We start from the raw sequence: 15,157 nt of genomic DNA on the forward strand, positions 1-15,157 counted from the left end.
ATAGGGAACAGTAAGTACCAGAAAGAGTGCGACTTCAGCATCCTCAGGAACCAGATGCTGCAAGCCAGGGCCTCTAAATAAACGCAAGGATGAAACAAGCTGAAGAGATGGTTGACTTCATGAAAAATTGGAGAACCTTCACTTTAGTCCAAAGAGTATTCACTAAAAAGAGATCAATTTCTTCATCTTTCTGCAAGAGGTAGCATGGAAGTACAAATGCAAACTAAAAAAGACTGAAAAAGGAGGAGCAAAAGCATTCCACTTGTACCTCCTGCAGTTTTTCAAACTTAAAATCAAATCACCAATTAACATATTTAGTATTTCTCTAGAAGGAACAGGTATTAGAAATGAGTGTTAGAGAAGTTATCGTAAAAGGAAGTTGTATTTTTTGTCCCTTTGTAATGATCAGGTTTTTATGAAGCATTTCAACCTTCCGTTGAAGCTGAAGGGAGGTGTTTGCAAACAGAAGAACAGATTAATCTTTACCATGCGATTGTGTCAATACGTTCTGGTTATCCACCTCTGCATCACAGCACCATACATAATGCAAAACAACAGCCTCACAAGCCCAATATTCCATTTCTGACAACGGCCAACACTGGAGTGATTCAGAAGAGTCTATAAATCTCTCAAAAACAAAGCTAATTGCCCAACACCATATCCCAAGAGAAATTTCCTCCCAGCTCTTGACTGCTCAGCTTTGATGCATGGACTAAAAACCAGCATTGTCCTAGCTCGTACAACTCCTGATACCCTTGCTAACGTCGTTAATCTTCACAGAGCTGTACTACTTACCTCAATCTCATAATTTAAATCCCACAGCATAACAAGGGGCTGTACACAAGAATTCCTCCTAGCATTAGTATTCCAACCTTCTATTGTTATGCAAGACATCAAAATTGCTCTTTATTGTACAAGTATGCTGCCAAGTCAATTGCCTTGTAAAGTCACTTCTGCCTTGATGCTCCCCCCATTTTTGAACTTGCTTTTCCACATGATGAAGCAGAACAAGTATTTATTTGGAACCTAGTTAAACTGAAGTTCTTCTGGATTTGATTTTGTAACCAGAGCATATTGGAGAATTCATTCTTTCTTTGGAGGTCTGAGACAGTGCCTGCTGTGATACTCACACAGTCATTCTTCTCCTAGACTCCAAGATCATGGTGCAGAGAAACAAATCCAAAATGAGATTAAAAAGGAAAGTAACAGCTTTGAGTCTGTGGCTGGCTGTCACCTTAGAATAATATTTGTTTTAGCAACCCCCAGTTAATGAGTAGCCTGTGACTCTATGATAACCATTGTCTTTCTTGGAGATTAAGCTTCTTTTTGGTCAGGTTTATCTTACAATATTTTTGCTGTGTCCTGTGCGCTCCACCCACTTTGCTAGTCTCCAGAGATTGTAGAGAAACGAGCCAGGGGATAGTTCCCGTAAGCAGCCACATTATTATTTCAGTGGAAACACGGATACAGCTTGGATTGCTTGTTCCCACCTTTTTTTTTTTTTTTTATATAAGAAGTGTATATACTTGGGCATATGCTAGCCAAAGAACAAGGGGACAGTCAGCCTCAGACTCTCAGAAACTTTATCTTGGCAACGTCCTTTTGCAACAATGCACTAGCCTGCATCCAACACCAAAGCAAAAATACATTATCCCTCTTGTATTAGCTAATACAGAATCTGCTTTGTTTGTTCAGCAACCAAGCAGACAAAGTTAACTACCCCAGCCACCTAGCTAGTAACATTGCATGCACTATTTTTTAAAAGTACAGTATTTAGAATAGTGGATAGCAGAATTAAGGATTAAGAGGATTAAGGAAAAAGAATTGCACCTTCACATTTCCCTCTGCTAGGAGCAGAAAGCTGCAGGTGGTTTGGGTTGCACACGCAGCCTGGTTCCTCCACTACAAGAGCCTCTGACCTCCCTCAAGCCTCACGTACTATTCCATAGCCCATTTAACAGACACATAGCTTGATTTCTAGAGTACTTGATCTGATTTAGATTGGATGTTAGGAGGAAGTTCTTCACTCAGAGGGTGGTGAGGCCCTGGCACAGATTGCCCAGGGAAGCTGTGGGTGTCCCAAGGCCAGGCTGGATGGGGCCGGGGGAAGCCTAGGCTGGAATCAGATGGGCTGTAAGGTCCCTTCCAACCCAAACCATTCTACAATTCTATGATCAACATAACAACAGGAGCAAGTGTGGAGCAGAAAATGGAATACAATTCAGCACAAGGTTGCACACTTCAGCTCAATCACATTTACTTTTCCATCACACTATCAAATCAAGCCCTCCAGGGGGAAAAAAAAAAAAAAAAAAGTTGTATTCCCCTCTCACATATTATGCAGTCCACAAGGGGCACGTAGACTGACTTGGTGGCTGGGTGCCCTCAGGTTCAAACCTCACATTTACAAGACACCTGTGTTTCTCCATCTTCCTTAGCTCTTGAGACTGATCAGCAATCTCTCTCAGCCTGACTTGTGATACCATCAAATTACATATATTGATTTTTGGCACAGCTAGGACTAGAACCTTTGTCTGTAAAGCGACAGGCTGAAACCATATCCACATGTTAAAATAAAAGCACGCTAAGCCCATGATTAGACAAACGCATTATATACAAACCATGGGACGGGAGCTATTGGCATTGGGATTAAAGGGAAGGTAATAAAGTTCACCGCCACGGGCAACTGAGGAGCCACACCAGACACCAACGCAGACAGCACTCTGTGAAACTCAGGTAGCATGCTGCAAGCATCGATTCTAAAATGGGCACCTGTGACAAATCTGGACACAGACATTACCTGGAGGAACGATACATTGCTCCTTAGGTCAGCGATCCAGGCATGCATGATTTCCCAGGATCCAAGTCCTGTGCTACAGCTCAATTACAGGTAATGATTCTGTACAACGCTACTGGACACAGCATTTCTACAAAACTATCAAGGTCTTTGTGATAATAAAAAAATCATTACTGTTCCTTTATTATATCCATCTAAGAAGTGATGATGTGCATGCTAGCAAAGCCTAATACACACAAGCACTTTTCTTCCCGTATTTGCTTCCTCTTTACTCAAATACTACATATTTGCTCTCAAAGCAAGTGCTGTTGTTCTTCACACCGCGAACCATTACTCTGGTGATATCCCTCATGCACTCTCAGGTTTGCTTCCTTTTTACTGTTTCTGGTTGTACAAATGCTCTTCTATGCAGAAAGTCAATTTAAGTTGAAAGAATGAATTTGAATTGTAGCTGTTAAAACACATTAAAACCTTCACGGAAGTTGTAATTCAAAAGTTAAGCAACCTCCATGCTAGCTTAATTTGCTATGCCCAAAGAAATATTTAACATCCTTTTATTTGACTTTTCTGACTTGGCTCAGAAACACTCAGGATAGCCACCACACCCTTAACAAGTAGAACCAACGTGTTGCATTGAGGCTGGTTTTGTTATAAAGATGTTTCCTTCCCAAGGCATTTTTGTCAACTGGAAAATAAGAGACCATTTTCCAGAACACAATGTATGAAAATAGGAATTTAACACATCTAAAAAAGAATGTTTCTTATTCCATTTACTTAAAAAAAGACTACTCACATTTCTGCTGAAAAAGCAAACCAGCAAGTGACTTCATCCTGCAAGGCAGTGGTTTTACTGCCTGTGTTTCAAGAACTGCAGAAATAAGCCTCCCTTAACAAGATGATTAATTAATTTCAAGTATTCCTAACCAGCCAACCTAATAAGCTTTCACTCCACCTGAAGCCAAGATGAACTTGATTTAAACAAGAGCCTTGATTCTCTTAACAACGAGGAGAAAAAGCAAGTCTGTGCACATGTGAATAATATTGTGCCCACCTGGAAGGTCATACCTCATACAGCAACAGCTGGGTGCATTTCAGTGGATGACTAGGCACATCCTGCCTGAAACAAACACTTTAACAACAACAGAAATACCCTTACAGAGCAATGCGAAAACCAGAAGGCCACCCTTCTAAGAAGTAAGCCAACCACACAGCCTGTAAGCTTGAAGCCAAATACCTAGCAGAGCGTTACAGGCTCTAACAGAGCATCTCCCCTTTCAAGGAGGAGTCTCCCTCGCAGCTCACAGCACCCGCTCAAGCCTCAACAGGCTCAAGCGACTCGTGCCACACTCAGCAGGGTGGGGCAGGAGAGAAACCCACAGTGCAGCCACTCTGGGGCTATCAGAACACAAACCCAAGGCAGCATTCTGAACAGCACCCATGAACCTAAGCAAAAGCCTGTGCTCTGCCAGACCATGCAATAAAAGCCCATCTATCGTATACCTACAGAGAAACATCAATGAATATATCAGAAATAACTGAAGTGTCAGGGAGGCCTTCAAAAATTGCTCAAAATCAACAGCATCATGATAACCAAAGGAGAGAGGAGCAGATTAAGAACTACTGCCACATACCCATCCATGAGGAACACTGCAGAAAGAAACAATACTTCATGCCTGAAAAGCCAGCAGCATGGGGGCACCCAACAAACCCTCCGCCTTGCAAGATTAAGCCTACAATTGGGCACAATCCAGCGAGTGTAATTAGGCTTTCCTATCATTTTTGCTGCTTCTTTTCATCTTTTACCAGCCAGACTTCTTTCAAGCCTTCAAGATCAGCTCGATGCCGGTTTGAGAAAACGTCACCGCCTTGCCAAACAAAAAGGAGACGCAGCGAGAGCAGTAAGTGTGCCAGGGCTGCAGGTTAGCACACGCACCCCAGCCAGAGATTATGAATAAAGCAAGAAAGGGTGGCTCGCAGAACAAAAACTAAGACATGGGAGGGATAAGGCATATCTGAGGATTCTAGATAACAAACCAGAATGTGCAAATACTCCCATTTCTAATCTCGTTGCTATCCTAGAGGAGATTTACATGACCTTAGCAGTGGCAAGGGCAGAGCCCACCTGCGGCTTTCTGACTGGACACTGGTCAGCTCCTTAAAAAAAAGGATACCAGTCCTTGCTACATCAGCAGGCAAGGCTTCCCCAGCCAACACAGAGCTTAGCATTAACCTGGTTTTGCTCGAGACGGTCTATTTACATAAAGAAGCAATACAAGCATACCCCGGTGCTACTTCTTCCTTCCCCCAGGACATCTGCTGGTCTAACAGAAGTTCCTAACCCTCGATACGGGCTTGTTCCTCTTATAAACCATGGGAAGCAGTCTCATGCTAGTACTCTGTAAGCCACAGCAGTCATGAAGGCTACAGCCCAGGGTCCCAGCAACACCTGCATATCATCAGAGACAAGATTGACTGGAAAGAGAGCTGCTTATTTATCATACCTGACACAAACTTGAAACCGTGGAGTCAACCCTGCAACCTGAGCCCAAGTAGTCTCATCCGGAAAGCAGACACAAAACACCTTGTTGCAAAAAAACCAACTCTCTCCAGTTTTATATAGCCTGCTAAGATACAGTCTGCGAAACAAAGTCTCTCCTGAACAACTCCCTGCTGGTTTAGGAAGCACCACACGAAAGGAATTCTATACTGGAGGATTAAAATGGTGAAATTATGGAGTTCAAAAAAAAAAAAAAAAAAAGGCACACAAAACCTTAAAATCAATCTCAAGTCTGCCTCCACTCAGCCCGCTTCCCACACAATCCGTGCTTTATGTATAAATAACCAGGAAGCTTCCCAAGTGAAAGTGCCAGCCATCTACACATCTCAGTACAGAGAAGGAACAGCAGCGATCCACCGAAGCCAGCAATACTCAGCACACACCTTTCTAACCTGCAGAGTGGAAATATGCAGCAGAACTCCTAAAGAGCTTGAGCTCAGGCGCCTGGCTCCCTCTGCCCTACCCCCAAAGCCGTAGGACAGTTGTTAAAAACACACTCTTCTGCATGCTTGCCTTTTAGCTTAATGGATGTACTCGGTGTTCAGAGGAAGAATTTGATCTATGAGACTCATCCCTGTCTTGATTCCAGCTGAATGGCTGACATTCTTCAGGTCCTTGACAAATTATGGCCATCAGAATTTATACATTTCATATTTTTCAGTGTGCCCAATGCTCACGTAGTCCCTCTTTTTCCACAGTCACAAACAGTTTTGTGAATTGGATGAAGAACTCACACCCTGACTGGTTTCTCTTGCTTGACAGAATAAAAAAGTGATTTCAGACAGAACTTCCATTTTTTTCCTGCAAACGCTAAAATAATAGCACTGCTGTTCAGCCATTTACAGTTACGCTCATCATTCTAACTCCAAAATTAAATTACTTTAAATTATCGCACGTAGCCTCAGGAGCAGGAAAGCTCCTAGAGTGCAACTTTCTGAAGCAGCCAGCAATGAAACAACAGCTCTTCCTTAAGCAGCCCCATTGATCTAACAGCCTTCAGTAATGCTATCAACAACGTGGTTGCAAAAACAAATAATTCATTATAAAGTTTCCTGCGTTGAAGGAGACAGGTGAAATTTCATTTTTATTGCAGAGTAAGATCAGTGGAAAAACCACAAAGGCAGGCATTTCACAACTGAACCCAGTAAGCAGATTTTGCAGCCTCATCCCTGTTTTCAGAAGGCAGAACATGGGTTAAAAGCGATGCACGGGATTCCTTCAACAGCATTCCACGAGCAGAGACCCGCATTAAAGCTCTTTAATAGGTCAGCAGTGACTGCAGAATATGCAGATCTGACAAGACCGAGTTCAAACTTGTATACACAGCTATCTAAAAACTGCAGCCCCTTATTATTACTCTTTCAAGTATGCTTGCTGTGGGCCCACATCCAGTAGATGTAACAGATGGAAGCTGCCAGAGAAATATGGCAAAGCTACATGGGCCTGCGTGTGAGAACCAGGCTTCCTGAAATTGCCTTGAAGCAGACTGCTGGATTCAGCCCGGCACCCAAACTTCCACTACCTCCGCCCTGTGGGAGAGCCAGCGCCCTTCAAATTGGGGTTCTTCCACCTGAGGAGTAGATAATAAATGCTGAGTTATAAAGACAGTGAACTGGATAGCTATTTATAATTTAGCCATAAAGTGAATGTGCCGAAGTAGGACTGACACTCTGATGGAGCTTTGAGCTCCGTGCCTCCTCCAAGGCACCAGCCTAGGCAGAGCATCTCGTTGTCACATGTTCTGCAGTTCCTCCATACAGTTCAAGCAGAAGGATACATCAGAAAATCACTACTTATTTAGAGTAATTACCACTAATAATCACATTGCTTCATGATTACATTCCATTAATTTAAAGCCTTGCTGCCACCAAAAGAGTGTCCCTCTTCTTCCCAAAGACTTGTGCTCCCACCAGCTCCCTAGTGCCATTAACGTTACTCACATGGCTACACAAATAGGCTACAGGAACTCATTTAGCTGAAAACTAACCTGGAGATGAAAAAAACAAAACACAGATTAGTTTTCAGCTAAATGAGCATCTTACCCTACCAGCCTTCATGAATAATGATGCCAGCATAAAATCAGAGAAGGTATCATGCAGATATATACGAGGAAGAACTACTGCTACCCTTTGTGAACACTCAACTCTTTTTCCAAGGAAATCAATTGTTCATTTTACTTCAGGAACCTTGAGACTGATTTATTCTTCTTCCCCCCATATAAAACCCTTGCTGAAAAAGGACGCTCACAAAATCAAACCAGGCTTTATGTGCATTGTACTAACCAAAGGCAAGTAACTGCTTAAGTGATGCAAGCTCTGTGGTTTGCTAAAGTAATACAGGTGCCAAAGAAATCCTGCATTTTGGAATTTTCTCCAACAAATGCAAGATTTCAATAATTAATTATGCTAGGACACTTCCACAAATAGGGCTCTGCAGTGTAAAACAAATACCAAAAGATAACCATGGCAGGAAAGCAACGCTCTTGGTAATACACCAGTGCCCTTTCAGAACCAGAGACCCATAATGGTGCAACAGATGTGAGTGGTTTTAATGGCTCTTGGCCAGTACTGATGCCTCTTCCACAACTGCAGAACACGAGTCCCCAGGGATATCAAACAAACAGCACCTTTCCACTGCTATACATACACTGTATGAATCTGACAGGTTAATATTTAACGGAGGAACTCTTTTACCTGTGGACTATGTTATGCTGGTTGTTGTGACAGGTAACTACTGGCTTAGCAGACGTATGGCTCACGGCCGATAAGAGTGCATGAAATAATATTGAAGTCTCGTTGGCAAACAGCGAGCTGAGCAGGAGCTGCTCACAGACAGACCTGACTTATCTATGGAAAACAACCTGGAATCCCACAGGTAACGAGGTTACACCTATAAATAGGAGTAAATAAGGAACATGCGAACGTTTCCTGCCCAATGGGACTGGATGTGTCTGTTTTACTGGTTCCGAGCTACTTTCAGCTCTTTCAAAGCAGGGAAAACAGCCCACAAAGCCAGGAATTTGCAGGGCATGCAAAGCAGGGGAAACACCTGTCGTGAGGTCAGTGGAACAGCAGAATGGCTTTACAGGGTGCAGCTGGGCTAGGTGGGAGGCTGCAGCAGTTCCTAGGGGAAAAGACTGCCTTATAAAGGCAGGAGACTTTCGTACTGGAGAGGACCGAAGCGGGAAGCATTCCTCGTGGTTGCAGCAGCTGAAGAACTTCCAGCATTCTTCCTTTTTATAGCAACATTTGCTATAATTAGGAAGTTTCAAGCAGTACCTAGAATGAAAGTGATCAGCTACCTTGGTGTATAAAGGTCTGCCAGGCACAGACAGCAGCACTCTTCTTGCTTCAGTTGCATTACTAGCTGGCAGCTAAGCAAACAGCCTGATAATTCCTCACTGCTCCCACTACAAGATTCATTCCTCACAATTAATACATCCCGTTCAAAAACAACAAAGATTTAGCCTAACAGCTGTAAATTAGCATATGGGATTTTTTTTTCCTGTCTCAGAACTACAACACTAGTGTGTATTTTCTCCTCTAGTCCTCAGCTGTTTCAGCTCGGTGCTAGGACATCTCTGCATAACAGTATCACTCATATTTCACCAGCATGTGTTTTGAACTGGACAGCGTCCTAAGGCCTTATGAGGAAGTTTCTTAAAGACACTGCCATAAAAGCAGTATGGAAGACAGCAAAACAGCAGTGTTGGTGTTGTTTTTCTTCTATCCTTCAAAATCGTTGTTGGGATAATGCTACAAAATCTTGTATCCAAAAAAAAGAGTGGAAAATCTGCTAGTTTTATTTTAGGGACCTGACAATTACACCTAAATGAAATAAATGCAATGACACGGGCCTTCTGTAAGAGAAGAATCTGCCAATGCGCAGACCTATGGAAGTTCTCCTGTGTTGTTAGAAATCTTTAGCACAGCACATACTCCAAAAGATTCAATTTGCATAGCTACGGTGCAGTCTCTGCACAACACACTTCCCAGTTACCTGTCCTGGTGAGACGAAGACTATACTAGGTAGCACATCTGCAGCGTTTGCAATGGATTGACTGACGTGACAACATAAATTTGCAAGTGTCAAGGCTGTTACCATATTGGATTAGACATTTTTCAGTGAACAGCTGCATCCATTCACTGGACAGAGCACCTGAGCAGCATGGAGATGCCTGTGCTGTCTTCAGGCACAAATATTCCCACCAGGAGTTTGCTTCTATCTTCTTCCATCTGCATTTTTCTGATCTTCCTAGGCCACTGCTTTTCTTACTGTGCTCAAAGCTGAAGATATGGGAGCAGTTTGGCCGGGACATGAGAAAAAGATAGCCCTCAATCATTTTTAAGCCCTCCTTTCCAAGTCACCAGGACAACATATGGAGGAAGAGATAACTGAGCAGTGAATGGTACAACAGTATGGGTAGCTGACAGCATGGGTGGCAAGGGCTACAGCTTAAAAACCAAAGACAGGGCGAATCCCCATTGCAGACAGCCCCTTCCCTTTGACTCCACTCCCCACTAAGTAAGGGAGAAGGAGCTGTGGGTCTTTGTCAAGTCACCATAAAGCACAAAAAGGCAGAGAGATAATGCACTGAAATAAAGTTAGTGTGCTCCCACAATTTATTTTCTTAGTGTCTCAAGTCTCCTTCCCCCAGAGCTGGACAGCCTGCTGTCCAAAAGAAAAAGTTTTATTGTTAAAATAGTTGTTATACAATAGAAGTTCAGCTATTTTTAAACAAGCTGCTAGGTGCTGCAGCTACCTCAGGAAGTCCTGAGTACCACAGCGAAACCAAGCCACATGCATGAGGGTGGCATTTACTGGTACCAGCACCACCTGTAAAAGCGCTGGACACTGCAGCCCGTGAGTACAAGACATCTAACTCCGATCCCGGAATAACACAGTCCTCTGATGCAGATGGATTGACGATATACCAACAACATAAAATAACCTTCACTGAAGAGCTGGGAGGCAACATTTTGCTTCCTGAGGATGCACAGGTTTCCTTGTGCTCAGAGGCGTTCAGGCAAGGATTGAGAAGGAATGCCGTCAGCTTTTTGAAACAGAAGCTGGCTTCCAAAGCAAAAAATGCAAGGTTGTTCTCCCCTCCACGCTTCCTTCACCAACAGTCCCTTTCCATAGGGCTAGTCTAAATGCTGAAGGCTTTTCCAGTAGCCTGAACTGGAAAAGAACTTCTTCTGCAGTATGAGATGCATCTATTGAAGTCTTTTGCCATCACAACTACATCGACCTCTTACAGTCCTCATGGTTGCAGTTATAGTACAGATGGTACAGATGTAACCCCAAAATGTCTCATGTTTAACAGGCAATTGTTAGTAGAATACTTTGTCTCTCTCCCTTTTTATAAAAGTTCACCAAAAAAAAAAAAAAAAGGCTGCAGTATATAATCCTTTGATTAGGAAAAGCATGTTATAGCATCAGACATCACAGTTGAAGATTAACAGGCCACATCAGGTTTATTACTACCACTAATATACTTTTCCTTTGTAATTGTTAATTTTAAAGCCATATTATGAGATTTCAGTTTCATAACTGAAGGAACAATGCCTGTCTTTGTTGCTCCAGTGAACTTCAAGAGCAGATCAATGCTATTTGCAACACAGAGTTTGGAATCTCAAAGCCTAAGGCAGACCTGTCAGATGCTGCTGAGCAAAACAACTAAGCAACAGCGATTTCCAGGCTAAATTGCATTAGAAAAATATTTCTAATATTTTTATATTAGTAGAAAAAAGTAGAAAAACAAAAAGGGAATCTTTTTATTTTTCAATTGAGAATGCACTGAAAAGACCGTGGGCTTCCCTCAGTAGCAGTATTAAGGCCATGCTCAGGAGAAGGGTAAAAGACACCAGCCACGGAGAAGACTTGAGGTTTATTTTGATGCTAAGCTGAGGACATCCTGTGACATGCCAACGGCTCGGTTTGTTCAGCTTCCTTCCCTACAACTTGACTGGATTTTGAAGCACTTGGACAAGCAGAAGGGAGCACCCAGAGAAGTTTTGCTGTGTGACCACGTAAGCCTATAGCTGTTTGTTAATCCCCAAGAAATTCACCATTGTTCCCTAAGCTCCAGCTTCTGTTTTTGTGTATTAAGCACTCGGAGGCGATCAGAGACACTTGGGCTGCTGCCCTTAGCGGTATGATTAGGACTTACCCTTCCCCCTCCCCAGGAGGGCACAAGCGAAGGGGAGGACCGGCAAGGACTAAAGCAGATCGCACTCTAAGTCTTCTATAGGATAAATGCGACAGGAGCTTGAAGGGTAGAGATCTAGAACAGAAGCAACTGTTACTGTCGCCTAATTTAACACACTTGCACTTGGAGGTTAACCTCTCAGTGATATGAAGTTAAAATACAGAGGGTGTTTCTCATACTGAATGCTAGGAAAGCCCAGCTGATAACGTGAGGCATTCGAGGAGGGTTCCTGTGAGCAAGCACCCATGAAGCTGTAATCACAAAGCAGCACGTTACGAGAGCAGTGCAAAACAATACAGATCAAGGCACTTCGTCAGCGACAAAACTCATCCAGGAGAGAGTGACAAGTCCAAGGAGCAGACCAATGCAATTTGCTCTCCGGAGGAGCAGCAAGAAATGGCCACAGGCTGAGAGGTTCCTGGGAGCAACCTGTTTTCCTGCCGTCCCTGCAGGTTTTTCTGCAGCCCTTCCCTTCCCACGCAGGGGCCGGGAAGTGCTGAAGTTTTTGCTGAAGGAAGGCTGAGCAAGCAACACGACCCAAGCTTCAGCTGGGACAGAGGAATGCCCTCAGTTTTTCTCCACGAACAACAAAAGGATGTTTGCATTTAGACACACGTGCTACAGGCAGCACTAATTTGGGCAGGGTAAGAAAAGCTCTGTCAGGCCTCCCTCCCCTCTCCCCTTCAAAATATCGAGGCTTTGCCTTCCTGCCGTGTCCCTCCCCAAAAAATCCCCACAAATACGTCTCAGATTTAAAGGAGAAAACCTCAAGCACTGCACTTGCTTTGCTCAGGCAAGAAACATACCAGGAAATAGCTGAGAACAAGCGTGTAACGTACAAGTGACTCAGGATCCATTCCCATTACAATGGGGAAAACAGGCGAGCCTTTTTCCACACGTGGACGGATCCACCCACTCCGGGTAAAAAAACAACAGCATGAATGCCAATTTTTTCACAGCAGCTTCAAGAAGCTCACAGTATTTCTCAGAAGGAAACAGATCTTTTATTGACGGTGTGGCTCATCTCAGGTTTGATTCTTTTCTGCTTTCCAATGTCATTGACACCGAGCACACAGACGAGGTGGTTTGAGCCACCCAACGTCTTGCACCAGCGCCGCATCCAGCTTCTCCGTAACTGCAGCGGACCTTTGGCACCTCAGCTTTTCCTTTTACAAAGTAAATGAAACAGACCACCTGCGCTGTGTGGTAGTTATCAAGAATATAAAACAAGCTCGTTGTTTACACGTGTGCTTTCACTAAGACCATGTAAAAAACAGCGTAGGGCAGAGGGCCATGACACAAGCACTCTGGTTTAGGGCACGCTGAGCCTCTCACACGTCTCACACACTGCATTTCTGCTGCTCTGCGGGCTGGAGGACAGCCCTGCCATCAACACCTGCCCCGCTGACAGCGGGCACTCACCCCGTTAAACTGGGGGAACGCACTTCCAGTGAAGCCTCGAGAGCCGGTCACATCTCACTGGAAGGTAATTAGCAAGTGCCGTACTTTCACTGGTGTTCAGCTGCAGGCAAGAGGCAACACACACCATCCTCCTAACACACCAGGCCTAGTGACTGTGACAAAACAGGTTTTTACCTCATATTGCAGGCACATCACACAACCTAGGTGATAAAGATCACTTTCAGGCACAGGATCAAACTGCCATAAAGAACGAAGGGCAGCGAAATCCTAGTTTTGCTGAAGCATAAACTTGCTGCTCAGGCGATTTCGGAGCGGAATTATTCACAGTTCACCCGAGCACAGGTCACCAGCACCGCTCATGGAAGCAGCAACCAAGTTTGTCCTCCCTCACACACCGACCGCGCACCAGGTCACCCATCAGCTGCACCACCCTCTCCCGGACTGAGGCTTTCAATCCCAAAACCGGCAGCAAAGTGCTTTCTACCTCCTGTCTCTAAGCAATTAGCACCATTAATCCCAGGCCATCCGAGCCCCCTGGCGTGGCTCTGAGTTGGCTTTAATCTCTGCTGAGGTCTCCTCTTCCTCCCCACAGAAAGCCACTTAAACCTTGGCAAGCCTCGAGCTTGAAAACACCCTAACGCTGCGGCAGCCGCCGAACCGGGAGGAAGCGGGGAGACCCACAACGTCTGGCCTTCCTGCCCCCCAAAAAAAGGGATGGAAAGTCACTTTTTCAGCCAGCAACCGCTTGAGACGAGGCGAGGTCTCCTCCACACCTCCTCCTCCTCCCCTCCAGCTCTGCGGGGCTACCCCGGAGAAGCCCCTGCTCCAGGAGGCAGCCCCGGCCGGCAGCGCTGCCCGCAGCCCGTTAGGCAGCCGCCCTGCCAGGTGCGGGGTGAGGGTGGCCCCAAATGGGGACCCCAAATGGGGGAGCCCCAAAAGGGGGTCCCATAAGAGGGGAGCACCGAAGGAGGGTGCCCCAAAAGAGGGTCCCATAAGGGGGGGTGCCCCAAAGGGGGTGTCCCCTAAGGGGTCCCAAATGCAGGGAGCCCTTAAAGGGGGGGGTCTCCAAAGGGGTTCCCAAATGGGGTGCCCCCAAAAAGCGGTCCCAAGTAGGGAGTGTCCCAAAAGTGGGCTTCCCCAAAGAGGGTCGCAAAAGGGGGTGCCCAAAGGGAGTGCCCCCCCTCTCCCCCCCCCAAAAAAAACACCCAGAGGGCTGCACCCCAAAAAGGAGGGGCTGCCCCCGCCGCCCTGCGCCTCGCCCCCGCCCCACTCACCCCATCAGCCAGTCCATGGCTGGGTCCCGCCGCCCCGGGAGGCTCCCCTGGGCCGCCGCCTCCCCCTCAGCGCCGGCTCATGAGGTCCCCGCGGGTCCTGGCGGCGGCTCGGGGCCGCTCGGGGCCGCCCCGCTGCTGGCTGCTGGCTCCCGGCCGCGCTGCGGCTCCGTCCCCGTCCCGCGGCGGCCGCGTCCCCTCCGCGCCGCCACTCGCGCACCGGGGCGGCCGGAAGTAAACACACGGCGCTGGCACCGCCCCGCAGCCGCCAACCCGGAAGCGCCCCCCTCCTCCATTTGTTGCCCCCGGGGGCACGCTGGGAAATGTAGTCCCGCCGCCCCCCCCCCCCCCCCAGCCATGTGCCCCCTCTGGGCGGGTCTGCTGGGGGAGATCGCGCAATTTGGGCGCCTGTTGCCAAAAATCTGCACTGTGGGTGGTTGATGGGTACATCCTAGGGCTCCCTGTGAGCTCCTCCTTGCCTGAGGTCGCCAGGTTTCTGAGGGAAGCACCATCTTTTGCAGGCTGCTTGAGGAGCAGCAGTAGTGAAATATGTGGTCGGATCCCTTTTCACGGCACACAAGTGTTTTATTTTGCCACTCTCCTATAATAAAACTTCACGCTGAGAATTATTAGGGTATCCACTAATGTAATATAAAAAAAAAAAAAAAAAAGGAAGACCAGAACTTAAAAATGCATGTTGTGTGTGTTCAAGCTGAAGCACAGAATCACAGAATTTCTAGGCTGGAAGAGACCTCAAGATCATCGAGTCCAACCTCTGACCTAACACTAACAAGTCCTCCACTAAACCATATCACTAAGCTCCACACTTTTTAACCCTTTATACTTTTATCTACCCTTGCACATACAGAATGTACCAGAGAGCAGGAAAGAGGTCTGAC

General features: G+C 45.9%; 1 protein-coding gene across 1 annotated transcript in view; it reads right to left on the reverse strand.

The window, feature by feature from the left end:
• The window catches only part of MOB2 (MOB kinase activator 2), a 112,657-nt gene extending 98,178 nt beyond the window's left edge, over window positions 1-14,479 (reverse strand). The window contains exon 1 of the mRNA XM_084287495.1: window positions 14,262-14,479. Within this exon, the coding sequence (XP_084143621.1) occupies window positions 14,262-14,278 (17 nt within the window). The 5' untranslated portion in view covers window positions 14,279-14,479. The remainder of the gene's footprint in view (window positions 1-14,261) is intronic.
• Window positions 14,480-15,157: the final 678 nt, after the last annotated feature.

Source organism: Netta rufina (assembly GCF_964035555.1).
Source record: "Netta rufina genome assembly, chromosome: 5".
Classification (NCBI taxonomy): domain Eukaryota; kingdom Metazoa; phylum Chordata; class Aves; order Anseriformes; family Anatidae; genus Netta; species Netta rufina.